The sequence below is a fragment of the Coenobita brevimanus genome, chromosome 13 (genome assembly GCF_032717465.1).
Source record: "Coenobita brevimanus isolate Jiangsu-jjx chromosome 13, ASM3271746v2, whole genome shotgun sequence".
Taxonomy (NCBI): Eukaryota; Metazoa; Arthropoda; class Malacostraca; order Decapoda; family Coenobitidae; genus Coenobita; species Coenobita brevimanus.
In genome coordinates this window covers 34,210,313-34,227,369 of record NC_136966.1, presented here as the reverse complement: position 1 = coordinate 34,227,369, position 17,057 = coordinate 34,210,313, and the positions used below count along the sequence as shown (strand labels likewise).

General features: G+C 41.2%; 1 protein-coding gene across 1 annotated transcript in view; it reads left to right on the top strand.

Moving 5' to 3' along the window:
• LOC145415403 (uncharacterized) overlaps positions 1 to 17,057 on the top strand; it is a 133,043-nt gene that overhangs the window by 52,676 nt on the left and 63,310 nt on the right. The window contains exons 3-4 of the mRNA XM_080284689.1: positions 2,280 to 2,465; positions 8,605 to 8,782. Of these exons, the coding sequence (XP_080140815.1) occupies positions 2,280 to 2,465; positions 8,605 to 8,782 (364 nt within the window). The remainder of the gene's footprint in view (positions 1 to 2,279; positions 2,466 to 8,604; positions 8,783 to 17,057) is intronic.

Genomic DNA, 17,057 nt, shown 5'->3' with positions numbered 1-17,057 from the left:
GGGAAAGAAGGGGAGGATAATTTTTACTATTTATCATATTTTTATTGGGGGGTTCATGACCTATTTCCCTTGCTAGATTTGACAACTCGGCAGGGAGGGAAGGAAGAAAAGGCAAGGGGAAGGAAGGTTAGGTGAGGGGAAGGGAAGGGAAGGGAAGGGAAGGGAAGGGGAGGGAGGGGATTGGAGGTATGAGGAGAGGAGAGGAGGGAAGGATAATTTTTTTTTATCATATTTTTTTGGAGGGTTTGTTACTATTTTATTTTTTTCTAAGCACATTACAATGGTTTTTTAACATCTATACACACCAAAAAAAAAAATGATTTCGTGATTTTTGTACATACAGTACTATTTCGAAGAAAACAGGTGCGAGCGGTGTATTTTCTTTCTCGCCGGGGCCGCGACAGGTAACTATTATAAACTTTGACGGACCATAGCTCGGTAACTATTGGGTCTAGGAGAGTGGGATTTGCTTTTTCAGGTGTGTAAATTCAAGCTCTATAAATCGGGCATAAAACTTTTAACCTTTGAGGAAGTCAAAAAATTGGCCTGTTCTTGCGTCCTGGGGGACAGTCGAGGCTGGAGAATTGCATACCCTGGGGGTTAAGTTAATGGTTTTATGGGAAGGGGCACTAACCCTTCACCAACCCACATGTTGACACTCAGTGAACTCATGTGGGTCGATTATATGGTTACCGTCCAGCGTTGTAAATGGTTTCCTGCTTACAAGAAACCATTTGGCGTGTCACTCAATGTAAATCCACCTGAAAAGGAAAGAAGAGTAACAAAGATCTATAGGAAACATGGAAGAAATAGAAAAACAGAGGGCAGACACAGAAAAAGAGTGATAAAGGCGATGGAAGAGTAGGCAGCACTACATCAAGTGAGTGGATAATGGTCGCCACCACTACCCTAACCTAACCTAAACCAGACTTTGACAGCCAGCTTTCAAATTTATAAATGTGAGTTAGGAATGTTAGATATGGCCAGCTGCTGGTAGATTTTGGCAGAATATGTATGCATTCTAAGTTCTCATTTACAGCTTTCAGAGGAAATGCCCAGTAGCTATGATAACTCAGGAAAAATTACATGTAACTTGTGACACTCATTCCAATAGAAAATATGAAAAGGCCATGCAATTTTGATAATGAATTAATGAAAAAAACACAGTAATAGGCTACTAACCCTGATTCCACTATGGCATAAATTGTAGTGTACTACCGTATGTCATTCCATCCCAGTGACAAGCAATGTGTGGGATTCCAGTCATTGATGGCAGCTAACTTGGTGAAGAGGTGGACATGGCCAGAGTTGGGAGTCACTAGCAGCTGCAATTCTTCACTCAAAAATTTCGTGTGCCTGTATAAGAAAGTATTGCATTGTCCACCATGGTGGTAGCCCCTCCCGTGGGTGGTGGACATCGAAGGTTCTCACTGCCTAAAACGTGGCCAGAGTGAACATCTACTACTATGCAGAAGTTCGTGTTCCTTGGTTAAAATCCAAGGCCGTGGTTAAAGGCCTTGCCAGGACCCCCGAGCCCCCCATCCCCCACGTGAAGGGCAACCTTTGGGGGTCTCACCCTGCCTTAAAAGAGGAATCGGTAAAAGTTGACCAGTGTGTAAATTTTTGTATAATTTGGTAAAAAACTGTGGCCTTGCCCCCCTTCCCCACCACTGAGCCAGCCCACCTGTCTGTATAAGATAGTCATCATAGGTCCCAACCGGCCTAAATCATGGCCGGGATAAACGCCTAAAATATGAATATTATCGAGTTGCAACATAAGGTAAAAAGAGAATCCATTTGTAAATATTAGTTTATGAAGGTGTGCCTATTATTTTTCGTCCTTTTTCCTTTCATTACACGGGCGTCCGTTATAAGACAAATTATATTGTTCGAGTTTGCCCAGGAAAAAAAATGAAAAGAAACATCCTTGCGAGGAAGGGCATCATGATGATTCATCCTCATATATTTCGCCCAGTGACGTGTCTCCTATAGCAGAAAAATTGTCTAATGCTAGCCGTATGAACTATCAAAGATATCCTCAAACTAAAAAGGTTAATGAAAACGTTTTTCTAAGCTATTCAGCCCATTGATATCTCACATACGATGCATTAAATGTTTTGACGGCGCCAGAAAAAAAAAAAAAGACATCCTCGGGATGACTGGGTTATAAGACAATGTTTGGAATTCATCAGGAACTCTTTTGGTTTTGACAGTTTCAAGACAGAATAATGGAATTATCATCTGAGATTATACACCTCTTAACATGACTTTCATTACAGGGCCTCCCGGTCCACCTGGCTACCCAGGCCATTTCTCTGGAGTTCGGGGGTCTGGAAGCTACCTAATCACACGACACTCTCAAGATGTGGCAGTGCCTCTCTGTCCTCATGGAACCACTGCGTTATGGGAAGGTTATTCACTGCTGCATGTCGTCGGTAATGAAAGAGCTCATGGCCAAGACCTAGGTAAGTATAATATTTATAATGCATATACTTAAGTACAGAATCTATCTACCTGCTGTATCTATCTATCTATCTACCAACTTGTCAGTCTATCTTCCTATCTGTCTATCGATCTATCTATCTATCTATACAGGTATATATATATATGAAGCCTCTGTGGTACAGTGGTAGAATATGCGTCTTGCACGCCGGTGGACTTCGCCTCTTGCCAGAGTCGTAAAAACTGGGAAGCATTCACCGAGCCACTTACTACTTTGGCGGACCTAAGGGGTGCTGTGGTTGAACCAGAGTCGCCTACTAGTATGCTTGCACCCAGTTGGCTTAAGGCGGGCCGATTAAACAGACTACACACACATCCAAAACCACTCCAACACTACAATTACACTTACAAGCACTTCTCACGCTACAAACAGTCTCTACCAGACAGCCTAAGCCACTTGGTGCAGATAAATTGGCTGTATCGTCCCAGCTTCGGTAGGGATAGGCCAGTCCTGCAGTGGACACTCAAACCGCTGCTGATATATATATATATATATATATATATATATATATATATATATATATATATATATATATATATATATATATATATATATATCTATATATATAGTGTATTCATCAGCAGTTGAGGTCCACTGCAGGACCGGCCTATCCCTACCGAATCAGGGACGATACAGCCAATGTATCGCTGCCTAGTGGCGTAGGCTACACACACACACACACACACACACACACACACACACACACACACACACACACACACACAAACACACACACACACACACACACACATATATATATATATAAAGAAACACGTTATTCATTTCACGTGCATAGGTGGAAAGTCATCGACGCTGCAATCGTGATCGAACCCCTGACCTGTAGACAGAAGATGGGCACCGATATCACTGCACCACAGCTTGGTAAAAACAAAGTCACCTGGAATCTATGTAGAACCAAGTATATTAATAACGGGATATTTTTCAACATGAACCCGTTTGAGGACACATATTTCAGTCATCAGCATTTTTGCTTGGCCTCACTCATCCGACAAGTCACACAGCAGTTTTAATCTGTTCCAGCCAATACAAGGTCCTTCCTATAATTTGGAGAAACACACGTTACACGTGCGTACAAAAACTCTCTCTCTCTCTCTCTCTCTCTCTCTCTCTCTCTCTCTCTCTCTCTCATGTAATTAATTTAGATGAACGCTTAACATAACTTAACATTCATCAATATTAATCTACTCTAACCTAACCTAACATGACCTGACTGAAGTAGCCTGACAACACCAACCTAATCTAGATTATCCCATACTAAGCTAACCACAGCCTAAATTAAGCTAACCTAAAGCAACCCATACCAGTTGAAACTTATTTCACGAATTCACCAGGGATTTCATGAAATCACTGGTTACACGAATTCCCTGTAACACACACACACACACACACACACACACACACACACAGGGATTCAATCGAGGCTGACGTGCGACATCGGCGCTCCGTACCGAACCAACACGGCCAGTGGCATTACCTAAATTAGTATCTTTGTATGAGTCAAGCTCTGTACCAGGTTAGACTAAATGATTTTTCATTATTAAAAGGAAAAAAATAAGTTTAAACAACACTTGTTCAAACAGGAAAGAGAACCAAGACGAAAGAATACGCTGAGTCATCTGAGGTTTGTTTAGACTACAACAACACGGGGATTGTAATTACATACTCTGCACTTTTAGTATTGCAAAATGGATACATACTTTAGTAAAGCAGATTTGGAAAAGAAAAGGGATAAAGGTAAAAAGCAAAATGAGAGATTTCTACCAAGAACTGGTTGAAGTGGAGACTCACAATAGACTGGTTGAACGTGTAAACAAACTAGAAATGGCTTTCAAAAATGAAATTGATGAAATAAAGAAGCAGATGCACTTGCAAAAGGAAGAAATAGAAAAACTAGGAAGGGAGGCCAATAAGAAAGACAACCATCAGTGAACTAACAGTGGAACTGAGTACACTTAGGAAGAAAATGAGTGAAATGGCAAGTACAGTAGTCAATCACGAGAGTGTTATGGAAGAGTTCAAAATGACACAGAGACAATTAGCCAAGTAAGCAGTCTTATAGACCAGAGCAGTGATACTGAGGAGAAGATAAAACAGGTGAATGAAGCTGTGCAAAGCTACAAAAATGATGTGGAAACCACATATGCTGAAATGGTGAAAGTAAAGAAAGACTTAGAAACAAGGGTGGAGGAAAAAAGCATTAAAAAGGAAGTGAAAAGAATAATCCAAAACAATCAAAAGTTAGTCAGAGATTCAGTAGATATAAACAAATCTATAGTAATCACAGGTATAGAAGAGGAAGTAGTAAAAAACAAGATCACAAGAGACAAAAAGGAGATGGCAAATGTAATGAGCTTACTGAAAGAAGTATCAGAGGAAATCTGTAGTAAAGACATAGAGGAACACACAAGGTTAGGGAAATATGAGAAAAGCAAGACAAGACCTCTAAAGGTGACTTTCCAGAGTGTAAACACTGTGGAAGAGATACTAAAAAATGCAAAGAATCTTATGGAAAAAGAGGAGTTCAAAAATGTATGGATAAAAAGATGCCTAACACAAGAGGAACTGGAATTACTGAAAGAGAAAAGGGAGGAAGCAAAAAAAAAAAAAAGAGGGAAGATCAGCTTGGGTAAATCATCTAGAAGAACACAGTATCATAACAGAAAGACAGTTTGGTTTCAGAAAAGGAAAATCATGTGTTACTAATCTGTTGAGCTACTATGACAGAGTAACAAACACAATACAGGAAAGGGAAGGATGGGTGGACAGTATCTATTTAGATTTCAAGAAAGCTTTTGACGCAGTACCACACCAAAGACTTTTATGGAAACTGTACCATCAAGGAGGAATTCGAGGCAAACTGTTTTGTTGGATGCAAGACTTTCTCATAAAAAGAGAAATGAGGACAGTACTAAGAGGAAACTACTCATCATGGAAAGAAATGACTAGTGGAGTACCACAGGGTTCAGTGCTGGCACCAATCATGTTTTTAGTGTATATAAATGATATAAACAGTAACACTGGAAATGAGAGCTATCTGAATATGTTTGCAGATGATGCAAAAATACAAAGGAGAATTACTAGCACAGACTCTTGTAAACAGCTACAAGAAGAATTAAATAAACTTCATGAATGGAGTAGTACATGGCAAATGGAATTCAATGTGGACAAGTGTCATGTAATCAAGTTTGATAAAAGTGGAAAAAGACCTGATTGGGATTATAAGTTAGGAAATAAAACCCTATACACATCAGAAAGAGAGAAAGACCTAGGTGTGATTATCAATAACAGACTATCTCCGGCTGACCACATCAGCGAGAAGGTACGGAACATGTATACACTGCTTGCAAATATGAGACTAGCATTCACATACATAAATGAAGACATGCTAAGAAGGATAATAACATCATTCATTAGACCAACCCTGGAATATGCATCAGTAGTCTGGAGTCCTCATCTCAAAAAGCACATAGACAAGATTGAAAAAGTTCAAAGGGCTGCTACAAGATGGATACCAAGCTTAAGGGACCTAAGCTACGAAGAAAGACTAAATAAACTGAATCTACCAACACTACAGGAGAGAAGGAAAAGAGGTGACATGATAATGCTATATAAATGCATATCAGGAAAGGAAAAAATAGACATAAATGAATACTTAACATATAGAGAAGCATCAGCAAGAGGACACTGCAAAAAATTGCATAAGAAGAGAGGTGATAAAGACGTAAGGAAATTCAGTTTCCCAAACAGAGCAATTGATCAATGGAATGCACTACCGAATGAAATAGTGTGTGCCAAAACAATTCACAAATTTAAGGATATGTACGATAAATATGGTTTAAGACACGGGACAGTACGAGCTTGACTCATTCCTGTAAAGATACAATTAGGTAAGAACAATTAGGTAAGAACACACACACACACACACACACACACACACATATATATATATATATTGTTACGTTGTCCGCCTTTCCGTTCCCACGGGTGCAGCCGTTACAGCTGGGCTAGGGGGATTATGCAGTATGTATCCGTGTCATTCGCGGAGTTTATATTAGCGAGTGTTACAAGTTCTTTTGTTTCTTTCGTTCCTGCCACTGAGGGCAATTTTAATTAATACCATGCTGAGAATGCATTTGATTATTTTGATTGTCTTGTGTGAGCTACCAGTATATTTAATGATGTTTTGCTTGCATTAGAAGTACCAGTTTATTGTAGAGAGAGAGAGGGGCACGAATATAAGTTCTTATTAATTAATTTGATTATGCGTTCGCGCTTGGCCGTGTGCGAGCCTTGATCAGGGGCAGTCTCTTCCCAGCTAGCTTCCGTATCGTGCGTGTGTGCACCCTGTCTCTCTCCCCAGTCATTTTTTTCTGCCGAGCTGGCGTTTTCATTTAAGTTTATTTTTATTCTTTTGTTGCTGACTGAGGGAAGTAGTTATTTTTTATTGTTTTTGTAACCGTGTTGTCTTTGGAGGGCCAGTTTGGCTCACCGTGGTCTTCTCGCTGCCTTTGTTAACGTTCCCCAACACCCGTACATACACACACACACCCCTAACCCCTACACAGTTAATCCCATCTCTTTGCTCAAGGCTAGTGAGAACCATCGTGAGCTATTAACTGCGTTCCCCCTTGGACACGGGTTAAGTAGAAAGTCGTCACCACCGGAAGTAAGTGGGAGGTGTTCCTGTATACTGTCTCGGGCGGTATTACTTCCGGTAGTGACGATAGTAGGCTAGATCTATAGGTAGGCTGTTCCGTTTTATTATCAAAGTACAGAGTGTTGCGTTCTTAAGTAAGTACTTTTCCGTTGCGCAGTTTTTCTCTAGTTTGCGGAGTGTCAGTGCCGGGGTCTGCGTTATTTTTGCAACGCAGTGGAGGCCGATCATCTAAGGCTGACTTGTTGTCTTTTTTGTAATAGCCCCGGGCTGGCGCCACCGTAACAATATATATATATATATATATATATATATGCTTACGTTTCTCTCATTTCTCGATCACTTTATAATATTGCATATTCTTTAAATATACTCATTCTTGAATAAACCGAACTCAGTCCTATATATTGTGAGATGTATACATTATAAAACATTAAAGCTTGAAAGTTCAGAAAAAAGGAGCAATTTCTATCAGTTCCTGGAAGATAATCAGAATGAAGTGGTAAGCGTGATGAGTGCTGGAACTACTGGTGCCATCTTTTTGCCAGCACTACTTTGAATACTGGTGGAGCATGTCCATTTTCCTGATAAACAGCAAAGAAGAAGGATCATCCAAGGAAAGTGAATCTGACCTTACACCATGCCAAATTCCCAGCAATTCATGCTTTGAACAGCTATGCCCGTGAGGTTGAAAGATGGCTTTTGCCTCCTATGACAGCAAAACCCTAGCAGCACTATATCGACCTGGGCGCACCTAGAACACGTGGGAACAAAAACTAGAATTGTGCTGCAATGAATCAGTAAAACTCACCTACATTCGGCATCTCTTCGAGAACTGCCTGGAGTGCAGAGGGATCTCCCTTTCTTGCATCTGAAACCCCTAAGGCCTTCATGGCCCTTACACAGTCGACTGACATAAATCTGTTTCAATTAAATAAACATTAAGAAAGACCAGTCAGATTTCATGTTGCTCTGTCACATTTCAGCGTCAGTCCATCCAAGAACAGCTCACGTTCAGATACTTAGACCCTTAGGTTCATCGTTTGTGCCATACACATCTGCCGCCGCTGTCCTTGGGGCATGAAGCCAATGGCGACCCCCCTCCTTCTTGTTGGCCTATCCTCAAACTACCACCATCATTAACCTCCAAAATTACCATATGTTACACCATTCACCAACAGTATACTCATATCCATATTGTCCGTATCATTTTGTCATAGCTGTATTATGTATCCATCTTTCTACTTGACCGGCTGTAGTCTATTCATTGTATTCAGTTTAATATAATTATTGCCCCTGTGTGCCTGAAAATATTATGGAAATACATTTGAAAACCATAGAAATCGCCAGAAAGATATATATCTATTGTTATTGATGTATTTTTCAAAGTCTTTTCTTTTTTTAAGAAATATACTTTTTTTTCCAGGTGCCGCAGGAAGCTGCTTAAAGAAATTTAGCACGATGCCGTATTTTTTCTGCAGCTTAAACAGCGTATGTGAGTTCTCTCAGCGGAATGACTACTCATACTGGATGTCCACCAATGAACCGCTGCCCACCTCTATGACCCCTGTCAGTGGGCAAGCAATCGAGAAATATATATCCAGGTAACTAATCGAATGTACTAAAGATGTATACTTAGTTGAATCATTTAAGTCTAGCATCAGGTGAAAGATATAGCAACATCAATGGCTATATCCAGTCTCTTACTGCGGGTACCCCCGCAAAAAGTTGTGTGCCGAGGCTCGTTTACCATAGTCCAGAACATGAAAGGGAAACTGACTGGTCTTAAGTATTTATATTATATGATCGTAAAATCTCCTTGCGCTTTCTGAAGATAAGATCACTATATCCATCTTATACCGAGAACGGCGCCTCGATTCACTAGGGCAACAGACATAACTGTGCCATTAAAATCTCACACACTTCCATCTAACGAGTTTGACATTTGATTTGGCACATTGTAGATTAAGTGAAATGAAAAATTACAGGATGGTGGCGGAATCAATAGGGAATACTGTACTAAGTTTATGTATTTAAACTCTCAGGAAATGATAATATTGTGCCTTTAGCTGAACAAGATTTATATTTCCTAAGGCTACAAAAACGGAAACATAGTATTTTTATTGAGTTTTGAATCTACAGTTATAAAAAATAATTTGATTTCATTTGAATAATGGTTAATTGGATCAAAGTTAATGAGATATGTCTGATTCCATCAATTAAAACAATATGGTGTTTTTGTGAATGGTAGTAGAATCGTGTATGATATCAAGCAGATTAGATGTTGCTGTCACAGGGTTTTTCGATTATGCAATATTAAAGAATAATATTCAGTAATACTTGAGAACAAGAACAAAGAACTGCCTTGTGAAAATCAAGCAATGATTACTTTATGCCAGCATACTTCACCGATTCTCTAAGGACGAGAATTTATAAACTTTCTCAACAGTACACAGCAGAGACTAATTACTCACACGTGCTGTTTATTAGTACTGTTGGCCTCTGGAGAAAGTGACTCCACCCCTGACAATCAATAACTAATGCTAAGAACGATAAGCAGGTTCTTGCTGGTGCATTAACTCCAAGTTACACAACGGATTTCAGTTAATACAAAAGGACTGGCCTAAGTACCTGTTGTGAATAATGCAAAGCGTTTATGTAAACTAGGAGCTATAAGTGAAATAAGCTTAATGTGGAGAAATAAAACACGAGTTTACATTACATTAAGCTCAAAGAAAAGAACTGAAAATTTATTGATTACAATGAGTTAAATTTATGTTACATGTTTCAAAATGAATTCAAAATAAGGAGAACACACTCACTCACTCACTCAAAAGCTAAACTCTTAAGCCTAGGAAAAACGAAAGAAAAATACTGGTCAGTAAAGTGGGCTAAGCATAAACTGGGGCGTCGTTGCTGAGGACGGACGCTGCACATACTAACCCTCTCACCGGCTCACACTAGGTGGAGATTTCAGGACCCCGCTGAAGAACAACCTAGTCTCACGGCGCTTCAATCCTAACTGAATTCAAATTGTGAGAGAGAGATGAGAGCGGACCGTACTTGCTAAAGGCTAACGAAAAAATTGTGAGCGAAACACACTCACAATAAATCACTCAGCACAGGTCCTAATGTCACGCACAAAGACGATCACTTATGAAACAGTGAGAAATGGTTCTGAAAACACTCCCAATTGGGTGAATACACAGCGGTTGACTGAGTGATACATACTGGGATTCCACTAGAATTCGTGGTTTCCCACCAAAGTTCAATGTCACGAGTTTATTTAGATAGAGAACGCGCCAACTCGTGACATTGCGCCCCATCAAAATCAAAAAAAAAATTTCTCAGGAAAAAAAATTTCAATATACATACATATAAATCCTAACTCAGTCACACAAGATTCACACTGTGGTGTGTGTGTGTGCTATCCTGCTACAGGAGAAAGTCACAGTCTCCAGTGAGCGAAAAAAAACTCATATTTACGTTAACAGAAGCAAGCTTGAGGAAAAAACTCAGTGACGATGGTGAAAAATCCTGTACTCAGGTCAAACTGAGCGAAAAGTTCACTACATTTACATTAACAACTAATTGTTATGTAGCGTGATGTATGTAATACACAGTGTAGGTGTGCCAGTTGTGGTGTAACTGTACCTACGTGTAAAATTACATAATGCAAATCAATAGTAAATGATGACGACGAGGCAGAAGAGAAGAGGTGGCAGCATGCATCAGGGACGATCAGCTGTTCTGCACGGCAGTGCTGCACCCACCAGCTGCACCTGCGAAAGCAATCAAGGTGGAGCATCAAAAGTGTCATTTCTCTCTCTCTCTGCCTAGCAAGCAGTACTTATGTTACAAAAAGTACACTATTTACATTATTAACCAAGAAACGTAGTCAAGGCGTCTCTGCAGGACATCAAATGCTGACCCAGTTTACTGGTTAAACCCTATACCTAATTAGCAAAAGGACTGGGCGTTTGTGCAGGACATCAAACTCTGCAATTCGCTAAATTAACCAGGGAACGTGGTCAAGAGCGAAAAGACTGGGCGTCTGTGCAGGACATCAAACACTGCAATTAGCTAGGGACCCTGTTTACTGGTTAAACCCTAAACTTAATCAGCGAAAAGACTGGGCGTCTGTGCAGGACATCAAATGCTGCAATTTGCTAGTGTCCCTGTTTACTGGTTAATCCCTTAACCGCGGGGCGTCACTTTCATGACGCTTGGGAGCAAGGGATCATACCGCAGGGCGTCGCTTTTGTGATTCTGTGTTATTTTGAATTCACCCTGGCTTCCAAGTTGTGGCTTGTATCATCTATCAGTACTGCCAATGTCCAACACTAGTCAGCACTCCTAATCTCATCTGTACTCCCATCCATTGTTGACATTTTAGCCATTTCTCCCCGTTCTTGACACCCCTTCCTACCCCCCCTCCATTACCCTATCCTCTCGCCTGCCTGGCCATGCTATGCTAAGTAAATCTTCCCTGGAATTTTTCACTGATTTCGTCCATTGAAATAAGCCCTATGCCCTATTCTTATACCAAATAATATATACAAGAAAGAAATAAGGTAAGTGAGAGTGCCATACACCTGGAATTGGCTAATTATCACCTGACAACACCTCATGTGCACTCGTTCGCTAATTTTCGCTGTTTATTTCCCCTTGAAATATGTCGTATAATCTATTCTCGTAATAAATATACATATAAGGAGGGAAGGGAGAAGCCTAAGTGATATTTACATTCACCTGGAACTACCTAATTTATAATGTACTGTCTAGATTTCCTGCCAATCATTTCATTGCTATATATTAGCTGCTGTCAAGAGGCTAACGTTGGTAGTAATGCATTTCCCTAGGTAGGCCACCACCCCGGCCCACCATTATCAGTTCACTCTCATCTTCCAATGTGGAGGTATGTCTGTTTGCTCTTGCTAACTTCAGGGACTTTTCACCCCCATGCAAAGGGCCCTGTGACCTTTACCCCCTACTAAACCTCGCGTGGAAAGAGGTAAAGGGCTGACAATTGATAAAAGAGTGACTACGATCTTTCTATTGAGTAAAACAGTGCAAGTGGAATTGTAAATATTGTGTAAATAATGTGTAAACAGCAAGTGAAAGTAATGAATGTAAATATACGTGAACAGTGGAAAATAGTTTTATAAATTACTTCAAGTGACAGTGCATAACGCAGTGTAAATAAAATAGAAATGTAAATAACGTAAATAAAATAGAGAACGTAAATAGAAATGTAAATGAGTAGTATTATAAGAATACGAGTATATACCCTAGGAGTAATGAAAGTGAAAGTTTCACTCTAGCATGTCTGAATACTATGAGTTATGAGAGTGAAGATGAAAGTGACATTCACTCTCAATGCTAGTGTACAGGACGAGAAAGTGAATGCTATGTATTTTACTGAAAGAAATTGAATCCTTACAGTGACAATAAACTAATACTACTGAAGGAAACTTATGGATAAAGACTGTAGATATATATAAGTGTTATATAGTAATAGAATTATAAAGTGTGAGGGGTTTTATGAATAATAAATGACAGAATACCAACACCGAACTAGCGCAAGTGGGAAGGTCATACGCGCTCGTAATTTTCATTGCTTTCACAGTGGTTTTTATATGGAATATGGATTCCAAACTACTTGATAATCATAGCGTAGTGTTTATAGTGTTATTATCTGGCTGTGGTAATCATATTACGGGTTGTCGGGAAGTGTAAAGTGGAGACTTCATTACCTAACTTCAGAGGTCTCCAAAAGTCCTACAGTAATCGACGAAGACTCAACAAACATCCCAGGAGAAAGCTGAAGGTATGTGCCATAAGCATATGTAATTTTAATATTCTAGGACTAATAACTGATTTTTTGTAAATATTTTTTGAGAGTCTGTCGGAGCCCAAAAAACCCCGCTGGAGACGCAAAACATTGGGACACATGCCGGCGGTGTAAGGGTTAAACTAACTCTACACTTGCGATTAACATTAGGAAGCTGAGAATCCCTACGCAATCTCAGGCAGGTCACATTTTAACACCCACCGTGGGTGTGAACACTCATGTGGATAATGTGCATTCTCTGGGAATCCTTTGAGAGGCCCTCAGCTCGAGACATTCCACACGCTAATTCACACACAGCCTCGGACTGTCTATGCGGGGTTCTCGAAATTCCCCCTTAACTTATGGTACATATGTATGTACAGGGCCTGGACATACTGTGTCCTGTGGGGCCAACGGGTGAGATGTCAGGTCTGCACCCACTTCACCACTGCCCTGTCTCTCAACTGACTCAGAGATTACGGGTGTGGTTTCAAACGGCACAGGAAGGACATGTCCCTGATTAGTGGTATGTGGACACACATTGCAGGAACACACAAAACTATCTATTTCCCGTCCCATCCCTGGCCAGAAAAAGTCAGCACAGATACGGCCCTGGGTTTTCCTTTTGCCCAGGTGACCTCCTGAGGCTGAACAATGACCCCATTCTAACACTGCTTGGTGGTACTTTGCGGGGAAGACGAACTGCAGTCGAAGCTCACCCTGGGGTGTTCGTGACTCACAGTACAGCCGTCCTTGTTTGCGAAGGATCTTGGCTTGACCTCCCCGTGAATACTTTATCACTCTACCCTTCTGTTTCTTTCGCACGGCAGCAAGTGTCGGGTCAGAATGTTGTTCTTGAACAACAACTTGGCTACACATTAGATCTTGCGGCGATTCAATGGTCACCGGGGTGACACAGTTTGGAGCCTCAGCCATGGCTCGTGTTACTGTACCCGAAGTCTGAGTAGCATCATCTTCAGTGCAGCTATCCTTGGCACCGGGAATATTGCCTATGATAAGGTCAAATAAGGGTTCTGGCATGACAACTGCAACTGTCGTACCAGTGTAAAATGGAGATGCCACCTGGATATGTGCATCAAGGCACAATGTCACTGTTCCATCAAGAAGGTTAGCTTGGATCTGTCGACCTGTGCATTGTTCAGGCCGAACTAGACTCTGCTTGACAGAGCAACCTGAGGATCCATTGTCTCTCAGGACCGTCACAGGAATGGCTCGCACAAACCCTGACTGAACAAGGAAGGCACTGTCACCTGTGGGAGCGCCTGTGGAGGAAGCAGCCAGCCACTGGTTAGGCTGCTGAATAAATGATCCGGCAAACATGGTGCCCTGAGAATTAGATACTTGAGGGGTCGTATACTCACTGTCGGGGAAGATGGAGCATTGACCTCCTGTGGCAGAGTGTTCACTCTCGCTGTGGGACTAGAGAACTGTGGGGAAGTACCTGTACTGGTAGGGACGTGACCACTGTGCTGCTGCTGAGGATGAAGGCTGCGTTCACCTCCTGCCTCTGATACACTGGGGCTGGTGCTGAAAGGGTTTGTCCTGACGGTCGATTGTGTGGCTGATACTGTTGCTGGTTAGGGTACCTGTTGTACCTCTTCCACTCAGGCTTCTGAGTGTTTTGCCCCTGGTCCTTCCTCTGAGGTTTTGGACCTTGGCCATTATTCTGAGGACGGCCTTGTTGCTGGGGTTCAGTCTGAGATGGTTTCCCAGATTTATCAGCTTTCCTGTTCCAGGTATGCTGTTTGCGAGTTTGATACCCGTCTGCAGTGAAGAATGCATCAGCCTTCTTCACCATTTGGCTGACATCGCATACCTGGCAGATCTTAAGCTGAGCCATAAGTTCAGTAGGCCACGACTTTTCTAGCTGCATGCACAGCATAAGGTCAATTATCCCCTCACGCCTGGAGTTTCATCTTTCTCCATCCACTCATCTAAGTAAGCAGTAAGCCGGTCAAGAAACTAAATGGCAGTCTCTTTTTCCTGTAAACACGCCCTCATGAACTGACTCCTGACATCGTCAACTGTGAGACCGTACGCTTTGATGAGTGCAGCCTTCATCATCTTATACGGGAGTTTGTCTCCACGAATTCTGTGGAGAATATCGACAGCAGGGCCCTCAAACAGACTAAGAAACTGAAGCTGCTTAGCTGCATCATCCAGCTGGTACAGTTGAGCCATATCTTCAAAACGAGCTATGTATGGCTCAATTCGCTCGCCTTCCTTGTATGGAGGAAGCTTGATGTGTGGGGTCGCCATAATATGTGCAGGGATAGCGCTCGTGGAGTTTGGGCCAGCTGCACCAGATCTGTCTGAAGCCAAGGAATCTCGCTTGTGCTTCAACATTTCAAGTTCATGTTTTTTGCGAGCTTCTCGCTCGGCACGTTTGTGTTCTCGTTCTCTCTCTCGTTCCTCACGCTGTTCTCGCTCATGTTCTAACTCGAGTTCGCGTTGTTTTCGCTCGTGTTCGCGTTCTCTCTCGCGTTCCTCATGCTGAATTTGAAGCTCTTCACGAGCATCATTCTCACGTTGCTGCTCGTAATTAAACCGAGAGAGGACGTAATCCTTTACTTCTCAGGGGTCTGTAAGCCCCATATCTTTAGCTTCCTGTACATAGACGCTGGTAGACATGATGCTAAGTCAATCTAAGTGAACTAGTGACTAAGCACTGACTGCTATTTTGCAGAGAAGGATGCCAATAATCGAGATTAAAGAATATAGGCACACGTTAGTGGTGACCAGTTTTATGTAGTTAGACTGGTAAAGAAAGCATTAAACAAACAACTGACTATGAAAACTATTATGTAAAATTAAGAGAACTGAATCAATAATCACCAGTAAGATAGTGCCTATAGACTTTAATGATAAATACCTAAGTATGAGTGAGTGAGTATTATCTCGTGAATAACTTTAGAGCTAGGAGTTAATATCCTAGCGAGGTCGCCAAATGTCACAGGGTTTTTGGATTATGCGATATTAAAGAATAATATTCAATAATACTTGAGAACAAGAACAAAGAACTGACTTGTGAAAATCAAGCAATGAATACTTTATGTGGCTTACTTCCCCGATTCTCTAAGGACGAGAATTTATAAACTTTCTCAACAGTACACAGCAGAGACTAATTACTCACACGTGCTGTTTATTAGTACTGTTGGCCTCTGGAGAAAGTGACTCCACCCCTGACAATCAATAACTAATGCTACGAATAAGCAGGTTCTTGCTGGTGCATTAACTCCAAGTTACACAACGGATTTCAGTTAATACAAAAGGACTGGCCTAAGTACCAGTTATGAATAATGCAAAGCGTTTATGCAAGCTAGGAGCTATAAGTGAAATAAGCTTAATGTGGAGAAATAAAACATGAATTTACATTACATTAAGCTCAAAGAAAAGAACTGAAAATTTATTGATTACAATGAGTTAAATTTATGTTACATGCTTTAAAATGAACTCAAAATAAGGAGAACACACTCACTCGCTCACTCAAAAGCTAAACTCTTAAGCCTAGGAAAAACGAAAGAAAAATACTGGTCAGAAAAGTGGGCTAAGTGGAAACTGGGGCATCGTTGCTGAGGACGGATCACTGCACACGTTAAACCTCTCGCTGGCTCACACTAGGTGGAGATTTCAGGAACCCGCTGAAGAACGACCTGGTCTCACGGCGCTTCAATCCTAACTGAATTCAAATTGTGAGAGAGAGGCGAGAGCGGGCTGTACTTCCTAATGGCTAACAAAAAAATTGTGAGTGAAACACACTGACAATAAATCACTCAGGGGAGGTGCTAATGTCACGCACAAAGACAATCACTTATGAAACAGTGAGAAATGGTTCTGAAGACACTCCCGATCGGGTGAATACGTGGCGGTTGACTGAGTGATACATACTGGGATTCCACTAGAATTCGCGGTTTCCCACCAAAGTTCAATGTCACAAGTTTATTTAGATAGAGAACGCACCGACTCGTGACAGTTCCATAGGATGTATGTAGTGTCAAAAGCATGCAATACATCACCAATTGCAT